This window comes from Lepisosteus oculatus, chromosome 21, assembly GCF_040954835.1.
Source record: "Lepisosteus oculatus isolate fLepOcu1 chromosome 21, fLepOcu1.hap2, whole genome shotgun sequence".
Classification (NCBI taxonomy): Eukaryota; Metazoa; Chordata; class Actinopteri; order Semionotiformes; family Lepisosteidae; genus Lepisosteus; species Lepisosteus oculatus.
Genome location: NC_090716.1, coordinates 9,804,992 through 9,832,775, shown reverse-complemented (window position 1 = coordinate 9,832,775; position 27,784 = coordinate 9,804,992). Strand labels below are relative to the sequence as shown.

The window sequence follows — 27,784 nt, the reverse complement described above, 5'->3', positions numbered from 1 at the left end:
TAAAAAAAATGTAAGATCAAGAAACGAGGTGGGTTCAGTACAAAATAAGCATCTTAAACCATACCTCTCAATGACGAAACTTCAATATTTGATAATGAAAGTTTCTTGAGTCTCTTCTTCCCTCTTTTTGTATTGTAGATGGAGTTAATCCTGCAGACGAGCTAAAGAGTAAAGTTTCAGTTATTAAGCATCTTTAAAGGCAATAAAAAAGTATATTCTTAATTGTATAGACAATGTGTTAATATGATAAATGATTAGTCTTCTAGTTTGTAATATTTTGTTTTTACAATTTCACCAGAATTACATTTCCAGAGTAAAAAAATATATACTTATGTATATTTTGTAGATACTGAGACCAGCAGGAGTCCTATACAAATTTACTTTGGATTACATGCAAATTCAACAGAAAACAGACTTTCATGCCAAATACTTCCAAGTAGCAGACATTTTTGTTCACACACAGAAATGTGTATGGTGTTTCATTTTAATGTATTTATGAATATCATAATGAGACATTGTTAATAGTAGGAAGCACCCACAAGAAAACCTCAGGTACAAATTACGAGAACAGGTCAGAGGGGAAAAAAACATTTCTAGCATAGCAGGGACTGAAGCTTTTTATTCTGTAGATCTGAACAAAAACACCAATGGCATACTGTACAGAACTAGGTTTTAGAAAACAACTTGGGCCAAATGAAAGGATCAGGACTCAAATGAAAATATCAGAATTATTTTAACTAATCTTTCTTCTGCACAGCACTGAATTCCATTTTTTTTAATACATTCACTGATTATACAAATAGTTTTTACATAAGAAGACTCTGAACCACATAGGCAGTTGTGCAAAAAAGAAGTCAGACTGCAGCTGGGGTATGCGAAAAGACGAATTCCTAATGCAAGAAATTGTATAGGGCTAATAAAGAAACATTATCATTATCATTATCATATGATGTACTTAAATGCAGGTTCCCTCCTCTACAGACAAATAGCACTTACAGATAATCAAAGAAGATACATTTTGGGAAAACTGTAACTCAAACAATGATCTCACCACTGCAGGATTAGATAGAACACAAGACGATAAGATCTTGATTTAATATCTTTGTGGTATAATGCCTGCTGGTGTTTTCATTATTTAATCTAAAGGGGAATGTGTTCATTGGCTTTATTCATGTTGGTATTTTTTAGAAAAGTTAAGCACCTGAAATGTTTTTCTTTAAGAATTAGAAATCGACTTAAGAAGCACTTTCCTTACATCTTCTTGAGGATGTGTAAGACTACACAAACTTTAAAAAGGTTACAAATGAGAGAACTGAAACCGACCAATGTTTCACAAGGAACAAGGACATCCAATAATCAGATGCTGTGTGAATATTTATTAAATATTTAAGGATAATAAGTTTTGGCTTAACCTGTTTAGTTAAGGAGTAGCCTCCTGACCACAGGACAACGAGGCTGAGAACCCCCAAAACAAACCAGTGAACCCCAAAAATCACCAAGGTAAAAAAAAAAACAGAAATAACACTATGACATGGAAACATTACATTAAATAGAGAAAAGCAGTAGGACCCCTGCTGGCTGAGTCTGAGTTAGGGTGCTGAACAGATCCAGGCCCAAGGAGATAGCATCAGGAGAAGTAGGGGCTGAGAGGGAGGAGACTGGGGCCTTGCTGAGTGTCAGGAGGAGGAAAGGCAGACATTAATGTGTAGGACGGCATCTGACTAAGCTGAAGGTAGGACGTCTGAAAGACAGACGGACAGAAACTGAAGAGAAAGCAGCAGACAGAGATTAAATGAATGAACAGGAGGATGAGTAATCAAGTGGGAGAAGGGACAGCAGAGATAGATGACAAATAACAGGATGAACAGAGCCAGACTGTGAAAAGGGAATGTTAGGATAAACAAAGAGGGGGGCGAGGTTGAATGGAAGGTCCTGGGGTGGTAGCAGGGGCAATCCAGTGTTCCTTTTGATAACTGGCATCTAGCTGCATGCTGGGTGATGTGACTGTAGGAGGCAAAAGTATACTGGATGACAGAGTTTACTTGTTATGGAACTCGGAGAGGCAGAAAGAAAAAACAAAAATTTGGTGCATTCGCTTTTGAAGGGAATGCTGTGATTGTAGGGAGTCCTTTGATGTCAGGGACTACAGGATTAGGAAACGCGGAGAAAATGTTGCAGGAACAGAGGAAGACAAAACAGCAGGATGATTACGAGAAGCAGGAGATTCTTGGTTGAGCCCAAACATTTTTGTGCTGATCTGCAAATCCATGGTGAAGAGGAATATGTTTGGAAAAGGACACAAGTTTCTTTCCTTCTATCTCGACACTGTTTTCTTGTTCAGTTTAAAAAGTGCACAGAGATGTGTAGAAGTTGCCTTTTTCTTCCATATTTTTGGTTGTTTAGTTCAACCAATCATATCATTCAATCATAAGAAGCATGGTCAATGTGTTAAATTAAGCAGAAGACAAAATGAGAGATTGGAAGAATACATTTCTTTACATTTTTTGTAGTTTGGAGCATGGTCCACATTTAGATAAATGCAACCAAAATGCAAGAGATCTGTAAGTAGCAAAATTCGGCAATGAATGTTTTTTAAAACAGGTAGAAGAAATCTGTTTTGCCTGCCGCTATCTCTCCCGAACATCAGTTAAGAACTTCCATTTCTTTTCTGAATACTGCCAGCTTGTTCCAGATTCCCACCACTCTTTCAGTAAAGAAACATCTCCTATTCTCAGCCTTTAATGTCCTGCTTTACTGCACACAGACAGCAATGCAAGGAGATAAAAACCCTAAACAGCAGGAAAGTGTATTTCCTTTTAATATTTGCTCTTCACACAGAAAACAATAGTCTGCATCCACTGCAACTAAAGCCTGTGAATGTCCTGAACGTCATCACAGTATTAACCGAGAGCCCTGGTCTTGAAAATGGAGCCCTGCGAGATGCAGGAGTGGAGGTTCTTACCTTGGGAACTCTCCTATGACGTCGTGTGGCGAGAGTGTCACTAGCAGTGCTCAGGCTGTCGTCCAGCAGGCTGAGCTGTGGCAGGAGCAGCATGTCATCATGGCTGTGCCTCTTCGGCAGGCGGGACATCCGGTGGCTCTTCCTGTCCGATGGGCCAGGCAGGCGCAGGGACTGGCTGCTAGGTTTGGAAGGAAGCTTGAAGGGAACACATTTGTCCCAATATAATTGCAACTCAAGATTTCACTTTGAAAATGCAACTATTTCTCTTGTTAATGTATGCCAATGCACGCACATGCCTGCATGAAAGCAATGTAAACTCAGGCCTATAAATATTGAAGTCTCAAGGTCTGATGCGTGCTCCGTTTTTTCAAATGATCCTCACATGATATAGAATCCGTGGAGTACAAATGCAAATTTCACATGACTAAGCCGAACACCATTTTTAGCTTTAGTCACTGAACACTTTATTCATACCAGTATCATTTTTTAAGAACTCTTCCATGGGCCATTAATTTATCAAGTTTAAATAAAAACTTAAATTCATACCACTCATTTTGTAAAAGAACAAGCAGACACTAAACATGAACATGACTTACCCAGATTCGGTACTTAAGATGGAAGGGGTCAAATGTCAGATTTTAAAAGATTTCCTTCAGCAGCAAACTAATGCATTTTAAACATTGTAAAAAAAATGCTTCAGAAACCTTAGCCCTTACAGCTGCAAGATATTTTTTTTTCAGTTTTACTGTTTTTAAAAAGGAGAAAATTAGATGATTATTCGGCTAGGCATTAATTACCTGGGGAGGAGTAGTGTACTTCCTGTCCTGTGGGGTCCACATCCTGTTCAGCGGGTCGAGAGAGTTCTCAGATACCTTGGATTTTCGGCCTGCACCTCGGCCCTTCAAGTCCACGTCCTCGTATGGGTTCTCCTTTGGGGACTCTGTGGGGAGTTTGGAAGACACAACTTTAAAAGAAAACAGCCTGCAGAAAACTTGTTTTAAGAGGAAGAAAGGAGAACTTTAAGAAAGAAGGAAAAAAAAAACAAGCACCCTGGAGTGGAATCTCCTTGGTTTACAGTTCTATGAGTCATGCGGGAAGGTTTTGGAACAGATTGCTGGCTGCTTTGACCCTCATTTGTGTTGTCTTTGAAAACAGTTACTGTTGGGCAAAAGCTTGAAGGCTGAACTGTATTTACAGGATACTGGGATGATCATGAGTCAACACACTAAGATGCTGACTGTCTGAAGGAGGCCTTCTCGTTACGCACTCCCGTTTCTTTATTTGGACAAATTCAAGGGCTTTTCACCAGACAGCTCTATGCAAACAGCCACTGAGTTCTGGTGCACCGTGCTCTCCACCTGTCAACACACTCTAAAGCAGACAGGTCAAGGCCAAGGACCCTGAATGAGCAGGCTCTCTCTGTGAGCCTGCTGCTAATGACACGAAAACAAAGGGGATTTCACACGGTGGGCTCACTTGGAAGACAATCAACCTGCGTGGAACTGTATTCCTCCCCGTACATTTGTTTTTCTCGCTGCCCGATTCCTACATGTTTAGGTACTGGCAGCATCAGAAATCGTTTACAAGAAACGCATTATAAGCAATACCCCCATGCACAAAAAAAGTCAGCATTTTCTTGAAATCAACCAATTTGTGCACAACAAATAAGATACTTGCAATGATTAAATGACAGAGTGCTCCCAATGTTGTCCACAAGTTACTAGATTTTAGTATGTGTAATTCAGTGTGTTTCCAGAAATAGCATACGAACTTCAAAACAGCATTTGAGCCAGCTTGCCAGTAGAAAATATAGCTTCCTGGGAGAAATTACTGAGGGTTTAAGGAGGCACTGTTCTCATTTCTTCATTTAAAGTCACAGCCTCATATTTTATTTGCTTTTTCCCCTCATAAAACTGAAAGTCATTTGTCTTGCTAAACTCTCATAACTCCCAGTGCACTCTGCTGATCTGCTTCCAGTTCTTTCTGTCCGTATTGACACAAAGAGATCTATGCAACTTGGAGGAATTTATAGTTAAAGTGCTGGAACACTACAGCTTTCTCCATTGTTTTCACACGGAGATTCAGCAGCCTCCTTATCTGGGGATCACTGTATTTCTCTGCAGCACGCGGTGCTTCCAAAACAGAGACTAATATGCTACCCGCCAACTAAGCAATACATTTTCCTGTGGGGCACTTTGATATCGGTTAGGCTTACTGAAGTTTTTAATTACATCATAATTCAAATGTTCTCTCACAGAATAATTTAAGGACTATGCATTATTGTGATGCAAATATGAAAAAAGGGAAAATCTGCTCTTTAATCATAAACTATGGGTCATTTCCAAGATGGCATGGATATGGAATTGTATGTCATTAACTCACTTTAAGTATAATTTCTGCATATATACAACAGGGTCTTCTAATGAAGAAAAGAACATTAAGTATACATTTTTTAAAAATAAATTGCTACAATATGTCAAAGTTTCTTTGATTTACATAGAAATAATAACTCCAAAATGTGTTAAAAATGTTTGACCAGCATTACTGTTATAAAGCACAACTGAAATTGACTTTTTTATCGTGACTGCCAACAGGGATTATCATCATGGATGACTATAAATTAAATTTGCAATCAGACTATTATCAAAATTTTGCAGGCAGTAAGTTTAGTGGGTTTAAAACTGTAAATGGAATTTAAACTGCAGCATAATGAAACTCAATGCCTTCCTTAGTGCACTGTTTGTGCAGGTTTGTGTTGCTTTCGTTTCCAAGATATAGCGCCTTATTTCTTTGGGGGTGTGAGGATGCATGTATAGCGCGCACAGGGCATTAATATTCCCATCAGGACGGTGCAGCAGAACAAAAGCAGTCTCACTCATTTCTGCTTGTGCTCCGTTTGTGCTGGTTTGTGCAGAAAGGGGCATTTGTGCTGCTTTTGCCCCCAAGATATAGCGCCATCTGTTTTCGAAGCATGATGTCACTCAGCTCCCCAACAACAGCAACAAGAGTCAAGTGAGTCCCCGAAAAAATAAGGCAACGAAGGCAGCAGAAACGGTAGGGCACAAACAGAGCAGTAACGAACGCGGTGGGTCTCACTGACTGTGCCGTCTGTAGGGAGGCCATCTTCCAGTAGCTTTCTCCCTTCCCTGTTTAAAAAAGATTACGATATTTTTGCTATTGTTACAATATTTTGCTACAACATTTTCTGTAGGTTTTCCATTCTGGTATCCAGAGTGCAAAATGTTTTTTGAATCTTACTTGACAAAATTCCACTATTTGGTTGGAAACTCAACAGGATTTAAGTAGCCTATCAAACTGTATATCATTAGTGTAAAAAGCATACTAATGAGCCATGTGTGCTCTATACACGCTTTGTAATATAACTGCATAATAACAGTGGTCTAGAGAAATGATGCGTTTCCTTCACTGCTGATGGAGCAGAAAGTGCTTATTAACTGCTCTTGTTACCACATTCCAAATAATCGTTGGAGACAGGGCACACCTCACAAGTGTGCACTTCCACTTCAAGAATGCCTTTCTGCCTAGAGAAATCGACTTCTCAAACAAGTAGGGCAATAGCTGGATCATAATTAAACTGCTAAGGAAAACAGATGCATTAAAATATGCTGCATGTGCAAATGCACAAAATCTATAAACTGAAGTGTGGTTTAATCATTTAAAATTGTCCCTCAGAATTGTGATAAAGCTATTTTAAGCCCATCAAACAATGTACACCTTAGGCTAAAACAGGCATTTTAATGCAATTTAATACAATACATGAAGTAGAAAAGTTCAGTATATTAATATCAATTTAAATCTGTATTCTGTAATATGTAATTAAAATTTTAATTAAAAACTTGGGATAATTAGTGCAACAAATCCATCCAGAATTGTTACATACTAGAATAACATACAACTGTGTTCTAATTTTAATTACTGTACAAATTACTTCAGTACAAGTTTACTACAGTACAGCCATAATCAACTAAGATTATTATCTTTCCACACAATACACATAGTACATGCCTCAGTGCTAAAATAATTAACTATTATTAGAGTTTAGGGTGTTTTTTGTGCTACAGAAATAACAGACCCCTTCTTATTTCTTAAATGCATTAAATTATTTTGTACATTTCACATTTCTTTTACATTTTTATTGCATAATCATGTCACCTTCCATTATCAGCTGTTTTCAGCTTCTACTGATCAGACTAAGACCAGCTGTTCAGTTAGATCTGTAGGGTCAGTGCAAATTACAGCTAGACACAACAATTCAGCAGATAATAAATGATGGCAGCTGAAAGGAAATTATTTAAAGATGTATCTTACAGTAGTTTCTAAATTTTGGAAAACATCTGATATCATGTTGACACATTAACAATGCACATCCAGTAAAACTCAAGCACTCAATTTACGTATTGATTGATCGTCTGATTACTTGCACATTAGGAGCAGCTTTAAATTTCTAGTCTGACACAAGTAGTGTTTTTTCTTTCTGTAGTTTTCTTAGTTGACATCCCTTTAAACTTACCTTTGGCCTGGTGTGTTTCTCAATTAAACCACTAAAAATCTGCTAATTACAAAATCTGCTTTTCACTGAACCTATTGGCTGCTGAGCATTTTGTCTCAATCCTTCCTTCATGCACTGATCACTAATCCCAGAGCTTGTTTAATTCACATTTCAGTCCGGCTTTTAACCAATTATGTACTACAGACATTCTGTTTTTGCCAGTTGTGAAAATAGCACCCTAATTATGCATTTTAAACAGATTTCGCAGAGTGTTCAATTATCACAACTACAACATTAAAAATAATTGTTTAATAATGCTAAATAATTCATCATATTCCCAGAGGACAATAAAGATGTTTGCTAAATTTGGATCTAGTGATCTACTGATCCAAGGATTTCTAAGTACCTTTTAAAGGGATTTATGCAGTTAGAAAATATATGCAGAAGATATGTAAAAAAAAAGTCCATATGTGCTGCACTATTAGTTTATTTATATGGTCTATATACACTTCAGTCTTTAAAAACAGAAAGGATTGAGGACAATATTGCTTCTCTAGATGCCTATGAAATCCCTAAACACTAACATGAGCAATAATTTCAGACATTTATCAAAAAGCAGAATTGCAGCATGATGTTTACCATATATGAACAAAGAGCACTTTTATTCTATTCAATAGAAGTTATCTGCTAGACGTTATGTAATTCATAAACCTGAAAAGGGAATCTGACATCTTTAAATCAATGCAAGAATGTCCCTTAAGTCATATGAAACAGAGATCTGATTATGTCTGCTTTGGTCTAATTAAAAATCCTTGTCAGTAGCCACTGCAGAATATTTCTCCAGGAAAACTAGAGTATGTGTATTATTCAGTCAAACGACACACTAGTACAATACTTTTAAACACAAGGTATAGCATGGGACATCAGCGGGGCTTGGGGCAGTAAACAAGTAAAAAAAGTCAATCAGAATATGGACGGCAGGTCTGGAAGGGATTAAACAAACCTTTCAGGTCAAATCAAAAACATGCTCGATACCTTCTAGTTTGGAATAGAAAGTTATAGGACTCCTACTGGAGTTATGGAATAAGTCAGAAATCTTTGTTCAATCACAGAATATCTAGATTGTAAATGGCAGTACAATGAGATGTCAATTGAAATGTATGTGTGTATGTATCTGTTTATACCTTGTATCTGAAACAAGATTTCTAATTTATTCAGTTAAATTGCTTGTCTTTCACTTTATTGATCACATTCATTCTTGCAGGTGGGAGCTGGGTAGTTGAATTAAGCAATTTAATATACAGTGCCAACACTTCTGCCTTTGAGTGTGTGTCTTTTAGAGCTTATATTATCAACCATAAGTGAAATTAATTTATAAACCACACACAGACTTTGCTTTCTCAGCACCCTGCTCTGAGAGGGTGATCGGTTCTCTCAAGATCATTAATCAAACTCTCTGAACTGCACTAAAGGTACTGAAGAGACAAGAGATTTGTTAGCATGTGCACATGGCATTTATCTGTTTTAAATTCAAAGTAAAGAATTCAGAAGACATTAAAATCATTTAAATCAATTATTTCAATTATTGCCTATAAAGAGACTTAAAAAACATTTAAAAATCCATTTTGAATACAAGGTGATTTATTTTTCAGGAGAAATTTCTCATTTGCATTTCCATTGTTAAGATGTATAGGAAAAAAAGTGGTTTTAAAATTGGTGATACACCACAGACCTAAAAACATAAGTCATGAAAGCGAATTCTCAAACACTAAAAGACTTTCAGAGACAAATGAACTCATCACTCAGTAAACAGATGAACATTTTTCCTTGTTTCCTTTGTTAGCCTTACAATTCCAAAAGTATTTTATCTTGGAGAAGACTTTAGAATGGAATTCCATTTGGTGACCAAATCTGTACCGGAATGAATAAGCCTGACGTTTGGCTTTGACCAAGCTGCTCAGAGAGATCTGCCACATGAGGGGCCTTCAGGGTGCTGTATATTTCACTAGTCTCACTTCATTTCCTAGCAGAAAGGAATCCAGCTAATAAAACTCAGTGCACGACATGCCAGTACTTGGTCACACTCAGCGGACAGAAATGTGAACTATTCTGAGAATACAGAAAAGGTTTAAGTGTCACTGTGAACAGCAGGACCTGAAATTTCTTGCTACAGGTCAACTATTTCCAAACAGGATACTCTTTCTTTTGAGCACACTATCGAAATCTAATTAAAATTAAACAATTCACTATTTCACTTCTATGCAAGTGCATTTAGTTCAAATACCATAAAAAAGCGAGAAAAAAGCTCCCTTTGAAAGTCACACCTAAAAGGTGAGAACAGAATATATCATTGAAATAACCAAAATCTGTCATCTGAATAGCAGCTCTCAGAAACATCATTTCTGTATATTGTCTATTCTGCTTGACAATGAGTTCACAATAAGCAGCAAGCACCAGGACATCTTAGCTCACCACTTTGAACTTAAAATCTATTGCTTCATCTTCCACTACTGGGATACCAGTCTATTGAGTGTAACTCTTACAGGAACAACAGGTAACCATATCAAGGATGTTGACAAAAATTGAATTTTTTCTTATTTTTCAGGGAAGGAAAAAAGAAAAAAATAATTGCCAAACTATGTTAATGCAATCCCAGTTCACTTTTATCAAACATTGATCGTTTATATTTTGTTTTCTTTAGAACAACTAACAATATGAGTCAAATAAAAAATGATTTACAAAACCCCAAACTATTTAGGGCAGCAAATTTAGGCCCCAGTCTACACGTATAAAGGGATACGATATAAATCTGAGCCATGACTGTCAAATTCCACTGAGCCAGGGGGAGGCACACATTATACAACCCACATGTGATTGCTGGCTTTCAAATTCACATTGTCCACGCCAACTTCAGCATAGCACATTTAGCTGATTTTAAGAAAGAAAATTCTGTTCCATGTGTTAAAAACAAGTATAAGAATTTTTTTTTAATTTACATTTTTCATAACAAACTTTGTAATTGTATATGCACATATAAAGAACAGTGTGTTCACAGAAATAAATGTACAGGATGCTGCTTTTGTGACTCATTAATTTCCCGATTTCTTCTGGACATTCTGCATGACAGATAAATTGTTTAGTGTGATATGGCTTTTAAATACTTTAACAAATACGCAATACATCTATTAATTAAAATATATGACAAATTATCAAATGCATTCAATCTAATGTAAACAGCATTAGCATGTCAGATATCTGTTTAATAAGAGGTAACTAAAAAACTAATCATAAAGGACTGCTGGATACACATAAAATGTAACATTTAAAAAAAAACTTTAAATATTGAAATTTAAGGCATTTCAGAAGCAGAAAAATAATGTCAATAAATACGTTTGAAATAAAGTGCCACAGAAATGTTATTTTCTCTGCTGAAAAAAGAGTATCCTATTTCACTGGATCCTGTTTATCCAGTGAAAATAAAAATATAATTTTAAGCAATAAATAACACTTATTTAATACTCAAACAAATATAAATATTTTATTAAGAGACATTTTTGAATGTGAATCAACTTGTGAGAATAGTACAAATTATATTATTATAAATTTAAGCCTCTTTCGGATTTAAGCAACGTTTCTGGTGGGATACAAATTGTTTTCTTATTAATTTACTATCCCCTGTATTCCTTTCTATCTGGCTCTTCATCTCATGTGTGTAATAGCATGCCCACAAAGATTCTGTTTTTAAACCTACAGAACCAGAAATAATAAACATATTACCCTAAGATACAAGATGTACCTTCACACACGGAAAATCTTCACTGACGCACCACACATTGGGCTTTGAGAAACGTTTTGACTCTTTCAGATCACTATGGTAATTATGGTCTTACCTACAATGTCTTCATAAGCATTTTCTTCTGAGGTGCTTTTGGAGCTTAGGTGATTATGGGTCTCTAACGGGGGCGTACCATTTTCCGTGGGTGAAGACGGATATGAAGACTGGAGACTTGCCGCATCTTCAGACTCAAAGGACTTTCTGGTCAGCAAAACAGGAAACAACAAACATTTAAAACCAAGACTCTCGGAATACATTTGAATCTGTCAGCATGCACCGAAGAAATCTTTAATGCTTTACAGGTATAACTCATTTCATGCACTCTCAACTCTTTGATAACAACCAATCCCCATAATAGATTAAACCAAATCTTGCGCTATAAAGAGAGCTGTGATCATTGATGTCTCAACTACATTCATTTAGAATTTCCGTTAAAAAAACAAACAAAAAACAAAACAAATTAAGCTTGTTTTTGAAAGTAGTAGTACGATCATATTGTGGGACAAATTCACTGGACTTGTAAAATGATTACCTGATTATTTAAAGTGAGAACACATGTAATGAGAACAAGACCAACCAAGTTTGGAATTAATTGGCCAAAAAGCTTTTGCTCAAGAGCAGTTTGCAGAATGGGATGCATGTCAACAAGAAAATAACATTGTAATCAGGCAGGCATTCTAGTTTTAGCACCTTATTGTAACGGTACTGTCACTAGAATGATACATACCAAGTTAGCACTTAATTGGACAAACAGCAGAAGAGGAGTCAGTGTTACAAATCATGTTTTGTCAAGCACGTGACGGTCTGGTGTGGCCGTATGAGGGATCTCTGCAACCAGTGCAGGTGTGAAGTCAATAGGTGCAGCAGAAAAAGAAATGTCAGGCAATCATTTAGGTTTGTGCACATCTCAATATGGATCACCTATATTCATCAATTGATATCTGAATTATACCTACACTTGACCTATAACTTTGTCTCTAAGGAGGTAATTACGAAGCCAGCAGTTTGCACAATGGGCTATTCATTTATGACATATTGCAGGCATAGAAATGATCCCAACAATATTTCAGGGGCAAACTACAAAAGGCTTTGATTGTTGATTCAATCTGCCATGCTGCAGTTCAATTGGTCCTTCTCATTTCATAAGCATTTTCGCAATGGTCTGTAAATACGGGAGTGAGGCACCCTAATGCAGGTCCCCAGTTTTTGTTGTGAATTTAATGGCATACAGTATCTGTCCCAGTGTGAAGCTCCGTGCTGCATGGTCTTTGCAGACGAGCAATTTCAAAATTGGACAGAAAAATAACTTTACAAATGCAATAGACTTCCGCCGTTTCATTCCATCAATTTTCAAAAGCCACTTCATCCAATTTGGGGTCGTGGGGGAGCCAGTCCATCCCAGCAAGACAGGGCACAAGGCAGGACACACCCTAAATAGGATGCCAGTCCACTGCAGGGCAGGCTTCCAGTACTTACAAGCCTAATTTATACAGATTTTTACAACATAAAGTCTCTAGTTACGACTCTAAGAGCCTGCATGCCTTATTCAATGCTAAACTTGTTTGATTGCTAACCTGCAGTGACAAGTAAAGCTTGCATATGCATGTTTCATTTGTGAAAACGGCATATCCTAAAAAGTCTTATGTACCAACGGCAGTACATTTTTCCCTCTTATTACTTTGACGATATTAGGCAAGTCACCACATTCAAAGTAAATTGTAACTATTTCAGGCCTGTAGAAGCTCTCAGGCCTAAAACACATGAAACTAAAAAACAAAACACACTACTATAATGCAGAAGTGCCAGAGTGAAATCTTTTTTGACTAGCATCTGCATTTATATCACAGGAAGCAATAGGGAAAAGAGAAATTAATACACTTAATACACTTTAACTAAGTTCTGAATTTTGGGGGTATTATTCTTTAGTTTCAGATTTAGAATAAGTACATCAAAGGGTTAAACTTTCCACAGAAATTCATAGCATATATGTATTTTGTTTTATATAATGGCATTTCCACTCTCTACCAATCTATTTTGAACTTCTTGAAAAGATTATCAAGTTTTCAGCTTTGTTTCAGAGAAGACTCTTTTTAAACTAAACATTTTTAACAGGATCTTATTACAATATTACACTTAATGATCTCTCCATACATACTGTTAAGAGTGATTTTTAGTTAATAGAGGAGCTTTTATTTCAAAATTATTGTTTTCTAAGATCCATAACATTGGTGTTAATGAATGCCTTATTCCTCTATTTATATTAACAATTGATTTTTAGAAGTCCTGGCAAATAATCATATTTACAACTACAAGTCTTAGTTGTGCAAATATATAAAAAGGAGCCACTTGTTAGTAGGAAACCAAAATGAGTGAATATTTCAGTAAAAATTTTCCGTCTTTATGTCATCAAATGAAAGCAGACTAGAAAAAACTGAACACAAAGATGACCAAAGTTAATACATTATACTCATGGTTCATATTCGTCTCTCAGTAATACGGTATGAGCTCAGCAATACAGCAGTCATAATTCACACACTAAATCAACATAAACAAAAAGTATGGTAAACAGCAAAACATTGACCTGAAGCCTTTGCCCCCTGATAAATTCTCAGTATGTGTTTGATATGCTAAGCACTTCAAGCTAAATAAATGTACTGTCACTGAAAATCTCACATGGGAGTAAAAGAATTCACACTACTCCTGATTTTTTCTCATATTAAATAAATAAACATTCCTCTTTCTTGTAACTTCATAAATCTTTTTATTTCTTCTGTCCTTTTGTGATTTTCCAGCAGCGCGGTTTCTGTGCAGCACGTTCAACAGACCAGATACACAAATTCTTTCATGGTCTGAGAATTCAATTTACAGAACAATATTAATGTTATGCCAATAACAGGTCTCCTTCCAAGGAAAACTAGATTGAAGTCATGCATCATTAATAAGCAATACTTTCAATTATGTTTTCGAAAACATTTTTGTTGAAATTCCTTGCTGTTACACCCCAAAAAGACACTGCCCCCTGAAATTTTGCACAGAAAGATAGAATATGAATACATCTTCATACTTTTTATTTATACAACCTATTTTCTTCAATTGCTCTCAATTACTGAGGTAAAATTGCTCTTTTACAATGAAAAATAAAAAACTGCAGAATTAAGTCAATCATATTCCTCACCAGCTTCCTATTAGTTTTAAAACATTGATTTTTTTATACATGCTGTTGTAACATCCATTTCCAAAAGAAAACATAGATGCATTGTTTTTCTTTCCTAATTTATATCCATACATTCAACTATTTGCCTGCAGAAATCTGCCAAAAACAAAATACTGAAACTTGTACTACACAAATTAATGGGTGGTTTGTCTTTTCTGATATACTGTAGCAGCTGGACACCATGCCTGAAAAACCATTTAGGGTTGACTTGAATGACAAAGTGCTCAAGGAAAGAAACTATGAGTCCACCTCGCAGAAATGATAAAAGAGAAACGCAACAGGAAAATGTGTCTCACCTGTTCTGGAGCTTCTTACTGAAGCTGCCCTCTTTCTTCTGCCTCTGTGTGATAGGGGGAGCAGGGGTTGAGGGGAGAGGGGGAGGAGAGGCAGAGGGTGGGGTGGGAGGTAGACCATTGCTTGGCATACTCTTATGGTTTCCGTTTGCCTCGTACTCGAAGGTGCGCTTGGGTTTTGGCACAGGATTCACGGGAGTGCTTCCTGGGATATCGGGAAGTAGCTCTGGGCTACAGGAGCGTCCCGAACTCATACTGAACCTCTGCTTTACTTTCGCCAGCTTGTCAGTCCCAGGGGTGCAGTCTGGTTCTGTTACCACAGAACTGATGCTGCCCCTTTTGCTAGTGCAAGTGCTGTCTGAGTCCTCAGGGGGGCCGATTGTGAAGCTTTTTTTCCGTGTCTTGTCCGGTGCATAGCAGCTGCTGGGGTATTGCGGCGGGCCCCGGCCTGGGCTCTCTTTGAGGGCCTGCTCAATCTTTTGTATCCGGTTCAGGACAGCAGATGTCTCCTTCCTCGTGGAGGAGCGGGAGAAAAGCCCCAACGTCTCTGTCTTGCTCAGTCTCTTTTCAAACCTTTTGGGGGTCTCTCTGTCCAAGGCCTCCTCCTCTTCGGTTTCAGGGTAGGAGCACTCAGAAAACGTTGTGCTCATTCTCCTTATGCCCTTGAAGTCAAAGGTCTTCTCACTGCACGGCGATGACAGAAGGCTCGGGCAGCCCTCACTGCCCCCCACTCGCTCGCCCAGTGGTCTCTTGTCCAGGCAGAGACTCATCCTAGACGGAGCGGCCTTCCTGCACTCCCATTCGGAAATCTTTTTGCGGATGCCGACTGCCTGGGAACAGACGCTGCTCCTGCTGAGGGAAAGGCTCCTGTGGCTGGAGGCCGGTCCCAGGGAAAGCGTGCTCCAGCCCAGCTGGCTGGTGCTTATTCCAGCCCCAGCTGAGCCTTCCTGCAGGTTCTCCTTCTGGTCCTGACCTCCCACCCCCGGAGGTTTGTAGATCGATAACTTGTTGTCCAGGCAGCCGATGCTCACGGATTTCAGGAGTCTGCTCTGTGATTCGATGTCAGAAGGCAGTGTGGAGCAGCTCCTCAAAGTTGACGCTCTGTTGCTCCAGTTCCTCAGATGGAGGAGTTTGTTCCCTGCAGCCTTGGCATACCTGCTCTGCTGGTAGGAATCTTCACTGTCACTCAGAGGGTGCGCTGGCCCTTTCACCGGAGAGAGAATGGGAGGTGGAGATGCAGACTGGCACCTGCAATGAGAGCAGGGAGGGAAATTAGAAACGTCTCTGTGTTATTGTTATTGGGCTTTTTTTGTTCCCTGTACTTTTCCTAAAAGAAGCCCTTAGAAAAAAAAGACAGCCAGAAAGCCAATCAACTGTAAAGCATTTACCAACAATGTCTTTCACCTTTGTTGACTGCATAATGCAGGAAACTAGGCGTGGATAAAGGGAGTTAGCTCAGGTGTGCTGTGCCTGCCAGTTGATTAATCATTGCCCAAGCTCACAGGATTTGGAAAGCACACACTTTCTTAAGTACAAAAAAAGCAGAGTATTAAAAAAACACAGACTTCCTTTAAGATAGAAGTTAAAATGAAATAGTTGGCCACCGTAGTAAAATAATCTATGGAAACTACTGCAGTAATTTGACAAGATGTTGGCAGTATATAATTGTACAGAAGGCCAAAATAAATTGAAAAGAACAGCATAAAATGCATGTGTGGACTTTTCCACATTATTAGCATTATGCCGGTAAAACTTAAGCAGACCTCACACACACCGAACCGGACTGAGACATTTAAAAGCCATACCTTAAACCACCCAGCTGAATCGGGCAACAATCTTAGACTTCATTATTCCCTAAGACAGAGAGCAGAGGGCCTTGTCTTCTCTGCTGTCTTGTGCTAACAGCTTCACTGTACATTGAAAACTTTGAACCAGGACTACAACCCTATTGTTCACTTCCAAATGACGTAGTTTTCTGCAACCAGCGCGCTGAGCAACAGGATTATAAACCTTGCTGACCTCATTTCAGCTTCACGCCTCTGAAATATAAAGTAAAAAAACTTTCTCAACAGACACAATCTCTACTGCTGTTCCAAGAAGCATGCTCCTGTTTTGAAATTTAAACCCACGACTCATTGATTCACAGTAATCTGATGTCACAGAGTTTGTCTGAACAATAAAGGCCGGCTGGGAGAAAGGGATGACAAGTTTGAACAGATAACACTCCACCTTCCGATGCCCTCAGACTCCTGACATTCCCAGAAGCCACACACGGACTTGCACCTGAAAACCTTCAGGGTGTCTTTAAGAAGGGACATGGTATTTCCAAACCGCTTCTTCAGAAGGAACTACACTGTCTAAAGTATTTCTTGGACACTCTCTCCGAAAAGCTTCAAAACAGCGCACCATTTATCTGATCATAGCTACTAGAGTTAAAGCCAAGAACCACATAAAATTACTGATAATGAAAAACCCTTTCTCTGTTTCATTTTGTAATGATTTCTTTCTGAAATAAGCCAACCTAGGTTTTTGCATATTTTAATACAGAAATCCCTTTTTAGAGTAAAATGGAATTGGATGTTTTATACCTTTCAGAAAGTAAGGAAACACGAATTGATTACAAATTTCCTTTTACTTACATAAGTATATTACGCTGAATAGCAGATGTTCTCCCCTATGTATTTTATTAAATTCAAGTACAGATTTGTTCCATGTATTGTACAATATGTCTCCAGTTATACTTTATTTAATGCTCTTTAAAATATTGACACTCAAAAAAGGTGTCTACAGTACTACCATAAATGAGCAACTCTTGTACATAAGTGTTATAAACCAAGACATATTATTTGGAAGACAAAATAAATATAATATTTGGAAGCAATGCATTTGGAAATTATGAAATCTGAGAAATGTATACCCATGCAACTGCATGTAACTGAGAATAGTGATGTTTACTTCTAGTATATAATTCTCAAAGTAAAAGTAAAAATTGGAGCTTTGCCAAATTAAAGAATGTTTTTTTAAATGACAGTACTGTATGCATAAATACATTTTAAATTAAGATCAACTAGTTGTTGAACTCAACAACTAATTATAAACAGCACAGCTGGAAGGTATAGTACTATATAATTAACTAAAGTACACAGATTTTGCTATTATAAATCAGCTATTAAGGAAACAAATGGCACCAGCACTATGTCATTAACAGAACTATACCCATTCAACAATAAATCAGCACTGATTTATGATGGCTGAATTAAGCATGAGCAAAAAAAGAAAGGCATGCTTTCATCAAGTCAGTGCAGACACCAAGAGACGTCTATGCTTGTTGCAAAATTAAACATTTTAAAGCAATATATTAAGAAGACAATTATTCAGAGAACTTAAAAAAGAAAATGTTTTTCATTTTATAGTTCAGTCGTTGCATATCCAGAAAGTAAGGACTAAGAGATAATAATAAATGCAACACCACTACAAATGTGACAAGAAAACTAGAGGCCTGTCTGCATTAGAGCACAATGGCTTTTTAACCTTAATAGTAACCATAGTTCCACTGAAGAAAAAAGATGAAAGTACACTTATATCATGTTATATAGCTCAACATGAAGTCAATTTCCAATAGGCTGTGGTTATAAATTGTAAAACTCAATTACATTTAAATAGAAACACATGAAATATAGTTTGACATTTTGTTAAACAAAAAGAAAAGAGGATACAACCATTTTAACAGAGAAAAAATGGTCACAGCCCGTATTGTGTAGTGATTGAAGTTTCCTGAATTCACCTTAATTATCTTTGTTCTCCAGACAAACCTAAATTATGCTTACAGAATGAGAATGTGCATTGATTAATCTTTATTTACAGGATCATTAAACTTTATCCCCTATGATTTATTTGGTCCTTATATACTTGTTCTGTGACCTATTGATTGTGGTTAAACATAATACACTGCAGTTTTATGCCTTTAGACCAGTTGATGCAATGTGTTACATTCCATCCAAGTTCCATTCAAGCGATGGCTGTAATCAGATATGTAATAATGAAATTCTCTTGAAATGTTCACAAAATGGCAAAAAAATAATCAAATTGGACTAGGGCTAATGATTAATTTCCTCCTTTACGGCTTTTGATGATACTTCAAATAATTAAAGCAAAGGAAAAATGTTTTTTTTGTGTGTTTGTGCAGGAAACGGGCCAGCCTCATGATTCAGACTCATAATGCTGAATTCCTGTGCACAGTGTGCAACTTTGCAGGAAATACTTTAAGAAAGGTTCTAAAAATTAAGCCTATCTAAAAAAGACCTAGCTGGCTTTGCTTCTGTGATGGAACCTGAGGTCACTGTAATGAAGTTTTCTATTAATCCCTCAGAGTATAATAGCTGATTGAAATAATGATGAAGCTACTGTACATGTTATCCATCTGAATTTCCTTAGTGCATTCATTCAAGACAGTTGCTTGGTTTTCACATTTATTTAAATAAATTGTAGCTAAAAGAGGAGGTAGCACTTTATAAAGTGTTATAAGTACTTCTTTTTAAGACAAAAAGAGCTCCAGCTTTGTGATTAGTGTACACTAAGGGATGAGGGAGAGCGTACAGCATACAAGGATTGTCAATGCACCTGATGCAGTTGAGTGAAACTGGAATTTGATTCCTCCTACTGAAATAAAATTAATAGACATGGACACCTATCCACGCTTACCAAAACTTTAACCACGAGGCGCCCTAGTCGGCTAGTAAAAATGAATCGGGCTGATGCAAAGCCAATCACAAAACACAGTCATGCAGATAAAGATTTGAAAGCAATTGAATCCAGTTACATTGAACTAAGAGGCTCATTGTGAGCACTTTGTCATGGTCAGATGGCACAGATACAGCCGGAACTCCGAACAGGTTCCTTCACTTTGGCAATGAGATGGTTACTGTAACGGAAGGCTACAAGAATTTTCCAGGTAAGAATTCTCTCCTTGAGAGTTTCTGAAAATAAAATAGCAAAAGTTCTCATAAACAGGATTCCAATTACAGTGTTTGTGCTTTTGCTTGAATTATACTTCAGAAAACATTTACTCTACCCATGTATTAATCGCTCGAGCGACTATTAAATGTTACAGTATAGCTCAGCCATTTTAAAATGCCATTAAGCCTTTTTTCCACCAATGACTGAAGTTCTTTAGAAAAGGAGACAGGAACATAACAGAGTCAGTAAATGAGAGGAAGCCATTACCCCATCTAGCTTGTTTGGTTCCTTGCAGTCAATTGGCTGTATGTTTTAACAACTTGGATGGGTACGTTTGTTCCAGACAACCCTTTGTGTAAAGAAGTGCTTCCTGATCTCAATTTTAAATTGAGTTTTCAAGTTGTACTGTTGGCTCTGAAGACATTGGGTCGTCTTCAATGGTTTTGAGGATTTTGAAGACGTGAATTCACGTCTTCCCGAAGTCTTCACTGCTCAAAACCAAACAGATTAGTTTCATTTCTAGCAATATACTTTTGGAAAGTTGTGATCAAAATTGTATGCGGTATTATTAATGACTGTTTACTTATTAAATATTTAACAAAGCATCCTTTGATTTAAACTCTGATACTGTATATATTATAACATTCTGTGTGCCTTTTTATTGCTTCCCCACATTGTCAAGGAAATTAAAATGATGTGTCAACTATAATGAAATCTTTTTATAGGTAGCTTCCTCAAGCTGAGAGTTTCCAATATTGTATATTTATCTAGTTTATATTTGTACTACCTGCGTGTAATATTCTGCTAGTCCTCCTATTTTAATATTGTCTGCAATCATAACTAGCTTACCAACTACCCAGAACACAGATAATTGATATAAATGAAGAACATCTGATTCCTGTGGTAGACCACAAATTATGTCACCCCAACACGAGCTTTCACCTTCTAATTCTGTCTGTTATCTCTCTGCTATCTCTCTGTTCTTGCCGTTTCACACTACAATCTACAAGCAGCTGCCAATACCGTTACCTGGGGAGGACTCATGAGAAAAACATCAGAGCATCCTTTTTTCTACTCCTTCAGGATACTCTAAAAATGAGCAACTATTTCCTGTGGACGGTAACAATGACTATGAACTGAACTGATTTGTTCCTTTTATTTCTTCCTTTTTGCTTATCTGTTTTTCTCTGTGTAACAATCTGTTGTTCCTTCTTAGATACTTAACTTTTCCAGTGGCTCCTCTTACTCAGCAATTTGGAAACAACAATTATTATTACGGACAACATCCTACAAAGATAAGACTATGAATGTTTACTAAGGAAATCTGTGGCACTATAATAATATTGTATAAAAAGCAGGAGGAGGTTTATGAGGGGTTGGTTCAAACATGAAAAACATTGTAAACCTCAAAAATAACACACTGAATCAACTTGAAATTGAACATATGGAAAAAACACAGGGAAAACATGATAAAACTGGAACATTAGAGAATTTGCCATTACTTTTTAGGGGTTTTTCAATCAAATGTAAGGAAAAACTATTAAAAGTGATTCTCTTTTGCTGGACAGTGGTGCAGGAGAGGAAGGAATAAAGGGAAAGAGGGTCAGATGGATGAGGTGGTGTGTGGGAGCAGTGTGGAGCAGTGGTTAGAGCTATGAAGTCCCAGGTGGCAGTGCTGCTGTACACTTGCAGAATTGCCCAAATTATTCCAGCCCAATGAACAATAAATAGCTCTCTGTACAAAAAAAGAGATGCCTTCAAATAATAACACAGTGTATAAGGATAAAAGTATCATCCAAATACGTTAAAAATAAAACATGAGATACAATGATAAACCTTACAAATTAAGAAGATTCTCACTCCCTGTACAGTTACATAACTCTAATTCTCCTGAAATGGATATTAACTCTCCTAAAACTAGTTTTTACAAGTATGTTTGTTCTTCAATTGATGTAACGAATTGATGTAATGAATACAGCTGGTCTGCAATTTCTAACCATCTCATTTTGACAAGAGGGGTGGGAAGCATTTATTACACCTAAAAGACAGCTTACTGGATACGCCCCTGGCGCTGACCTTCAATATTTATCTCACGAACAAAAAAGAACAAAAGAATAAAATACAAAGTTTTCCTCTCTGAAAGAGGATCTAGGCCTACATCTAATGCCAAGTCAGGTTTCAGTTAATGGGCTAACAGCTCTGCAAAATTTCTCTGGAAAAGCCTCAAGTTGAAGCCAGTACAAACAAGCTCAGAGAGCGTGGTCTAGTGATCGTGGATTTCAAAAGTTTGGCTTAAATTGTAACGGGCCACACATTGACTGCACAGGGTGCCAACTGAGACACAGACTCTCACAGAGGTCTGTGGGTATGTCAGCCACAGGCCATTTCCTGTTTGCAGAATCCGATAACAGACTGGGAGGAAGAGATTCAAGTTACCGACATCAAAAGATACATCCCCTAAAGAGGCCCAATTAACACACCCCCAGCTCTGCTATTCCACTGTGGGACAGACTCATCCAGCCACATTTAAAGCACAGACAGCGAAACTTAGGCCCCTTGACTGCGGACAGTCATTTCGTACTCTGTCCTTTTAAAGAAAGATGTGTTTTTACAATCCTTTAGAAGAGTAACATTTATTAGGAGTTACTGTGTCATGAAAATCAGTTTGTGTGCACCTAAACCTCGGTGTTTCGCCAAAGCCGGTGGAGCAAAGTGAATTTTGTATAGTCCACCTACTGTACAACTCGGTGTGATTCATATAGAGAGAAACAATGCTGATGTTTTTTTTAGATTGCTTTATCATTTTATAAGGTTATAAAATGTCAAGATTTTGCAAAGATTTGCATAACATGACTTTAATATCATTAAGCAATGGACTATTATTAATCAGCTGAGCATACCACAGCCACGCTTATGTCATTGGGAACAAGAACCAGGTGTGTTTTGTCAAAAATTAATTTTCCGTCTGCTTTGCAGGCAGTTGGCATCAATTGGGGTGATGCAGGTCTCACCTATAGGAGTGACCCAGCAGTGTCAGTGCCGATGTCAGTGTGGGGCTCAGCTTGCACTCCAAACAAGCAGTTTTAGGACAGAGCCACTTGGGAAGGAACACCTACCTACTCTACTCCCCCTCCAACCTTTTTACAGTGTGTAATATAGATGTTGGCCCTTGGATTGATGTCTGGGAGTGAGAGAATGTTTTCGTAACATATATAAAAGGAAATGCTTGATACTGTGACAGCAGAGAATTTTACATCCTTATTAAGCAAGTTGGCCTTTGCAGAGACAATTCATGTTATAATGATGTACTGGAATTCCAATTGCTTTGTTATTTAAAAAAATCAGACATGAAAAGAAGTCAAGACTTTCCAGGGCATAAATCGACGCTCGAAACATCCCCAATGGCTGACTGTCACTAGGTTTCCAAGGGCACCCAGCTGACTAAACCGTACTGCATTTGTGTCTTTCGAAAAAGACAACTTAAAATTCCATTGTGATTTGTTTTCACTTTATATATACAATTTCAGCCTGCAAATGGCTCTCAGACTTGGACTGCCTTCACTTTTCCATGTTAGCAGACTTTTAAATCAACAGAGCCTGAAACCAAGAATATTCCCCCTGAAAAAAAAATCTGAATTTGTGAAGCGCTCTTAACTAGAGTATGCGAAGAAGCAGCTCGAGGCAAAGCAGCAACAGATTTCAACCATTAGTCTTACAACTTAAACAACACCAGAGTTCCCACCTGCTTGATTTCCAAAAAGAGACACTAATTATTCTCATTCTTTTCCCCCAGCCATTTAATTTAACCATGCCAGCAGCATCAGACATGTTCTGCTTGGAAATCTCACAGGGCCAGTGGAACCAAAATGACACCTCTTGTCTTGTATGAGAACACGACAGATCGGGGAATATTCCTCCACAGTCCAAAACAGTTCTCTCATGTACGGTATTTGGCCCCTTACTTCAGAGGCAGAACCTCAGCTCACAGGTTAATGGGAATAAAAGAGTTTATGTATCAACAGGACTCTAGTCTTAAAACAAGTGACAATTGAAAAGCCATTTCTGTTTTTGTCAGCCTTGTTTCTGGTTATCTGGAGAGGCAGGGGGCTCTGGAACAAAACTGAAAATCGTGCTTGACAGCAGAATCTAAAGTACTTTAGGTGGGGAGCTGCGTCAGCATGCGTATGTTGCGAAGGAACAAGTAAAGATTTATTCCATGCTGAAAAGAGAAGAAAGGAAACACAATGTTACAGCTGTGAAGTCTTCTCCGGGTGTAAGGACCCATACAACAGAATCTGAAGTGTGGAATGGAGAATAGAAACGCTTCCATCTGCTTCACAGAGTCACAGAGATGTTGCTTTTTATCACTTATACTTGAGTGCTGGTAATGTTGTGCTACTGCAAAAGGGCTGGCAGTACAGAATGAGCATGGTATGGTGGTATCACTTCTCTGGGTTCAGAAGGGGGGTATAACCCCCTTTGTTAGGCTACAGACTGTTTTGGAACTGCATGTTTGGTGAATGTTTGACCTGTGTCCCCTGTCAGAGGTATATAAGAGAGTCATTCTAGATTTTTGATTTTTTTAGGGCTCAGGATCTTTGCAAGTGAATGGTCCCTGATAGCTGTTTTATTAGAAAAAATGAATTAAATTAAAATGATATAAAACAGTATCAATTCAGTTCAAATAACAGGCTAATGGTACACAGCAAACAGAATTAAGTCTGAATAGCAAATAGAGTAATTATGGAAAGACGCAATGATATTATACAGAAAAACATAATGCACTGCAAACCATTTAAATTTAATAAATGTCTGTAGCTTAAATCAGGTTTTTTTGTGTGATGCAAGTCTCTGTGATTCATGTTGTGAATATTGAAGACGCCCGAATGACATCACATACTAGATACCGTAGAAACATGTCTAACCCTGTGAATTACGTACAGTAGCTTTTATGTCAACATAAGTTAGTGAAGTATGTCTCACAATTTCAGTGAGGAATAGTATAGTTAAAATAAAAGCTTCCTGTCCTAACCAAGAAAAGCCAAATTGCGCAAATGTTTTTTTGAGCTTCAAAGCAGGAGGCAGATAGCAATCATATGCAAGTTCAACAGTTTAGAAGAGATAATTGCAGTCAAACCAAGACTCTGGAAGGAAATTATGGTGCCTTTAAAACTGTGAATTTGGGGCAACTCCCCAACTGCTGTGCTGTTAAAGTAGCTACCCTGACTGGGTGAGATCCTAAGATCATTTAGCTCATAAAAATCAAATAATCTAGATGGGCCAGATGCCTACCCCTCATTTATAATTATTCATAGGCTCTAAACAAGTTTTTTTTTTTTTCCAGCATTCTACTGCATTAGCTATACATGTAGCAAATGTGATTTAGAATGTCTGATTCTAAACTTACAGTACATACACAAACATAATCTGTCAAATTGGGGTTTTAGTCATTTTTACTGTCTCAGACACAATGCAGTCTGAAACCACAATGGAAAAAGATAGTGCCAATGAATTCTTTATTGAAATGTTACAACTTCCTCCTCCTGTTGCGCGTTTTTGCTTCACTGTTTTCTTTTCTTATTGGTTTTTAAGGCCATGGTTCTCAAACAAAGGTTATCCGAGATCAAACAGAGGATCCTGGACCCTTGATTTTTAAATTTGTCTTTGCTTTTACATTTGCAACTGTCTGCAAAATTGCTATTGTCATGTCCACATTACCTGTACCTAATTTCAAACTGCTGCTCTTCTGCAGTTGTCTTCTGCTGAATGTGTTTGACAATACCTGGAGATACAAACACTTGCAATTCTTTGAAACTGAAACTAAAAATGAAACTTTTCCACCCAACGCCAGGGAAACCATAGCAGTCCAAAGCATATAATTTTACCTGCATTTCTGTTTTAATAATCTACTTAAAAATGTAAGAATGTTTAATAGAATTATACTTTCCCATTTAATGCTATTAAATTGCGAGTCCTTGTTAAGACATTTCTGGTGAACGTCACAGGCCTTTCTGGACATTCAAAAACCCAGATAACCCATTATATACAAAGAAAGTAATAAGTGCTGCATGAATCAGGCTTCTTGCCAAATTTCTTCCAACAGAAAAAAAATAATTAAAATTATAGGTTTATGTTAATTCTGTCTTAGCTTTCTATCTCTTAAGCTTCCTTCTCTCACTCCTCAATACCAGCCTTGGCAGTTGCGATTCAACGTACTTTCATTCATAGATGAGTAAAAAAAAAAGATACACAGGTCAACAATTTCACTTATAGAAGTTATCCAGTTCATTAGAAGCACAACTTTCTGTTTACACATGCTTGTCAATATGTTATTGTTATTAATTTACTTTGTTGTTTCTTTCATCCAAAGGTAATTCCTTTTACAGTATAGCTATTTACCCGGCTAAGTGTTTTACTGAAGCACATCATGGGCATCATCTTGACCTCATCATTCCCATTAAACCTTACGGTGCCACTCTGGATAACTCTCAAATTCCTAACCTTTCAGGAATATCCCGGGACACTTTATTCCCTCCAGCTCGGGGGGCAGCTTTGGCATTCTTGTTGGCAGTCATCGTTGCCTCTGCCCACGGACTTCCTGCTCACCTGGAAGAAAAGACACAAACAAGGATTTTTACCTCCTAGTTGCCTCCAGTTCTTTTATCCCCCTATTTTCCCTCTAGTCAATGCAATGCATCAAGCGCAAAACCCCTCTGTTAACCAAAAATAAACGCCATCAGTCCAGATTCAGGCTGATCCATCAGGATTGCAATAGGAGCTCCTTGAATAAGTTCCTGGCTGATGCCTGCTCAAGCATTCTTCTGGCCAACGGTCCTATTGTGCATTTTTCTTTCTTTATCAGCAGCCCATTTTTAAACAACATTAAAAATAACAAAGAAAATTTCAAAGAAGCTTTGCTTCTTCTTTATAAAGGTTTATCTGTCACTATAAAAAAACAAAGGTGTTCTGTATTAGTCTAACACAGACGTCCTACAGGCTCAGACTGACATCCGAGCATTCTTTTCCTCAGTGTATATGTCATATCGATTGAAGTTCAGAAATGATCGTTAAAACTAGCACAGTACAGAATAGAGGTTCATCTGATCTGTTTTCAGCTGTGACAGGCAGATAATGTTTTTTTAATTTAAGACTCTAAAAGTAAACTGGATGGATAAGACCAAAATCTTTCAGCAATGCTCCAGTACAATTGGTATTATATGTATGTAAAAAACAAAAAGCAATTAAACCATCTTGCAGATTTATGAGACAGATGTTCCTCTCTAAAACATCTTGTGATACATTATTAAATATCAAACACACATGCATCTGTGGATATCTTAACTACAATATGGCATGTTTAATGTATTTACACGAATACATCCCATAATATAAATTACGTTTTAGGATGACATCATTTAAACAAATAAATGTCACTGTGGTTCAATAAATAGAGTTGGATTTGGATTAGATTTTAGACTTGTCCATGATAAATATGGACCTTAAACCTTACAAGCAAAATGCTCCATATCAGATATTGCAAGGTTAACATGACTAAACCATTCGGTTCCACACAGCGCAAGCAAACATACAAAAGAAGTGTGTCAGTAAGGTCACCTAAAAAGTCAATAAAGTCCTGCTTTTTTCAACAATCCCAATGTACTTTTGAACTTGCTAATGTTGCATACCTTACTGTGAAAAATCAACTTCACTAGCTAAATAAATGAAGTGGAATGAATAGGTTTTCACAGAAATAATAAAATAAATAATGTCTTATAGTTACCCAATAGCTCTGTGGCTTTAAATCTTTGCTCATTTCATGAGATGCTGTAAACCTGAATGTAGGCCAGCTGTTTTGCATATACTATATGGGCCAAAAAAAGGAGAAACGTGGTACTTTTAGAATAAAAATGTTTGTGCATATCCTAGTCTGTTTGAAAGGAAGGGCCAAGATTAACAGAAAGAGGGTTAGTCTCTTGGCTCATTAAAGAATGATTGCTTTTTCCCATGAATGTGC

At 37.4% G+C, this 27,784-nt stretch overlaps 1 protein-coding gene across 4 annotated transcripts in view; it reads right to left on the bottom strand.

Moving 5' to 3' along the window:
* dennd2b (DENN domain containing 2B) overlaps nt 1-27,784 on the bottom strand; it is a 76,856-nt gene that overhangs the window by 23,845 nt on the left and 25,227 nt on the right. For 3 of the 4 annotated variants that reach the window (XM_069181756.1, XM_015338244.2, XM_006642601.3), the window contains exons 2-7: nt 26,272-26,376; nt 14,818-16,062; nt 11,363-11,508; nt 3,760-3,902; nt 2,963-3,157; nt 65-161 (exon numbers count right to left, since the gene is read on the bottom strand). In XM_069181756.1, the coding sequence (XP_069037857.1) occupies nt 65-161; nt 2,963-3,157; nt 3,760-3,902; nt 11,363-11,508; nt 14,818-16,062; nt 26,272-26,345 (1,900 nt within the window). In that variant the 5' untranslated portion in view covers nt 26,346-26,376. The remainder of the gene's footprint in view (nt 1-64; nt 162-2,962; nt 3,158-3,759; nt 3,903-11,362; nt 11,509-14,817; nt 16,063-26,271; nt 26,377-27,784) is intronic. The other variant, XM_015338245.2, reaches the window with a different exon arrangement.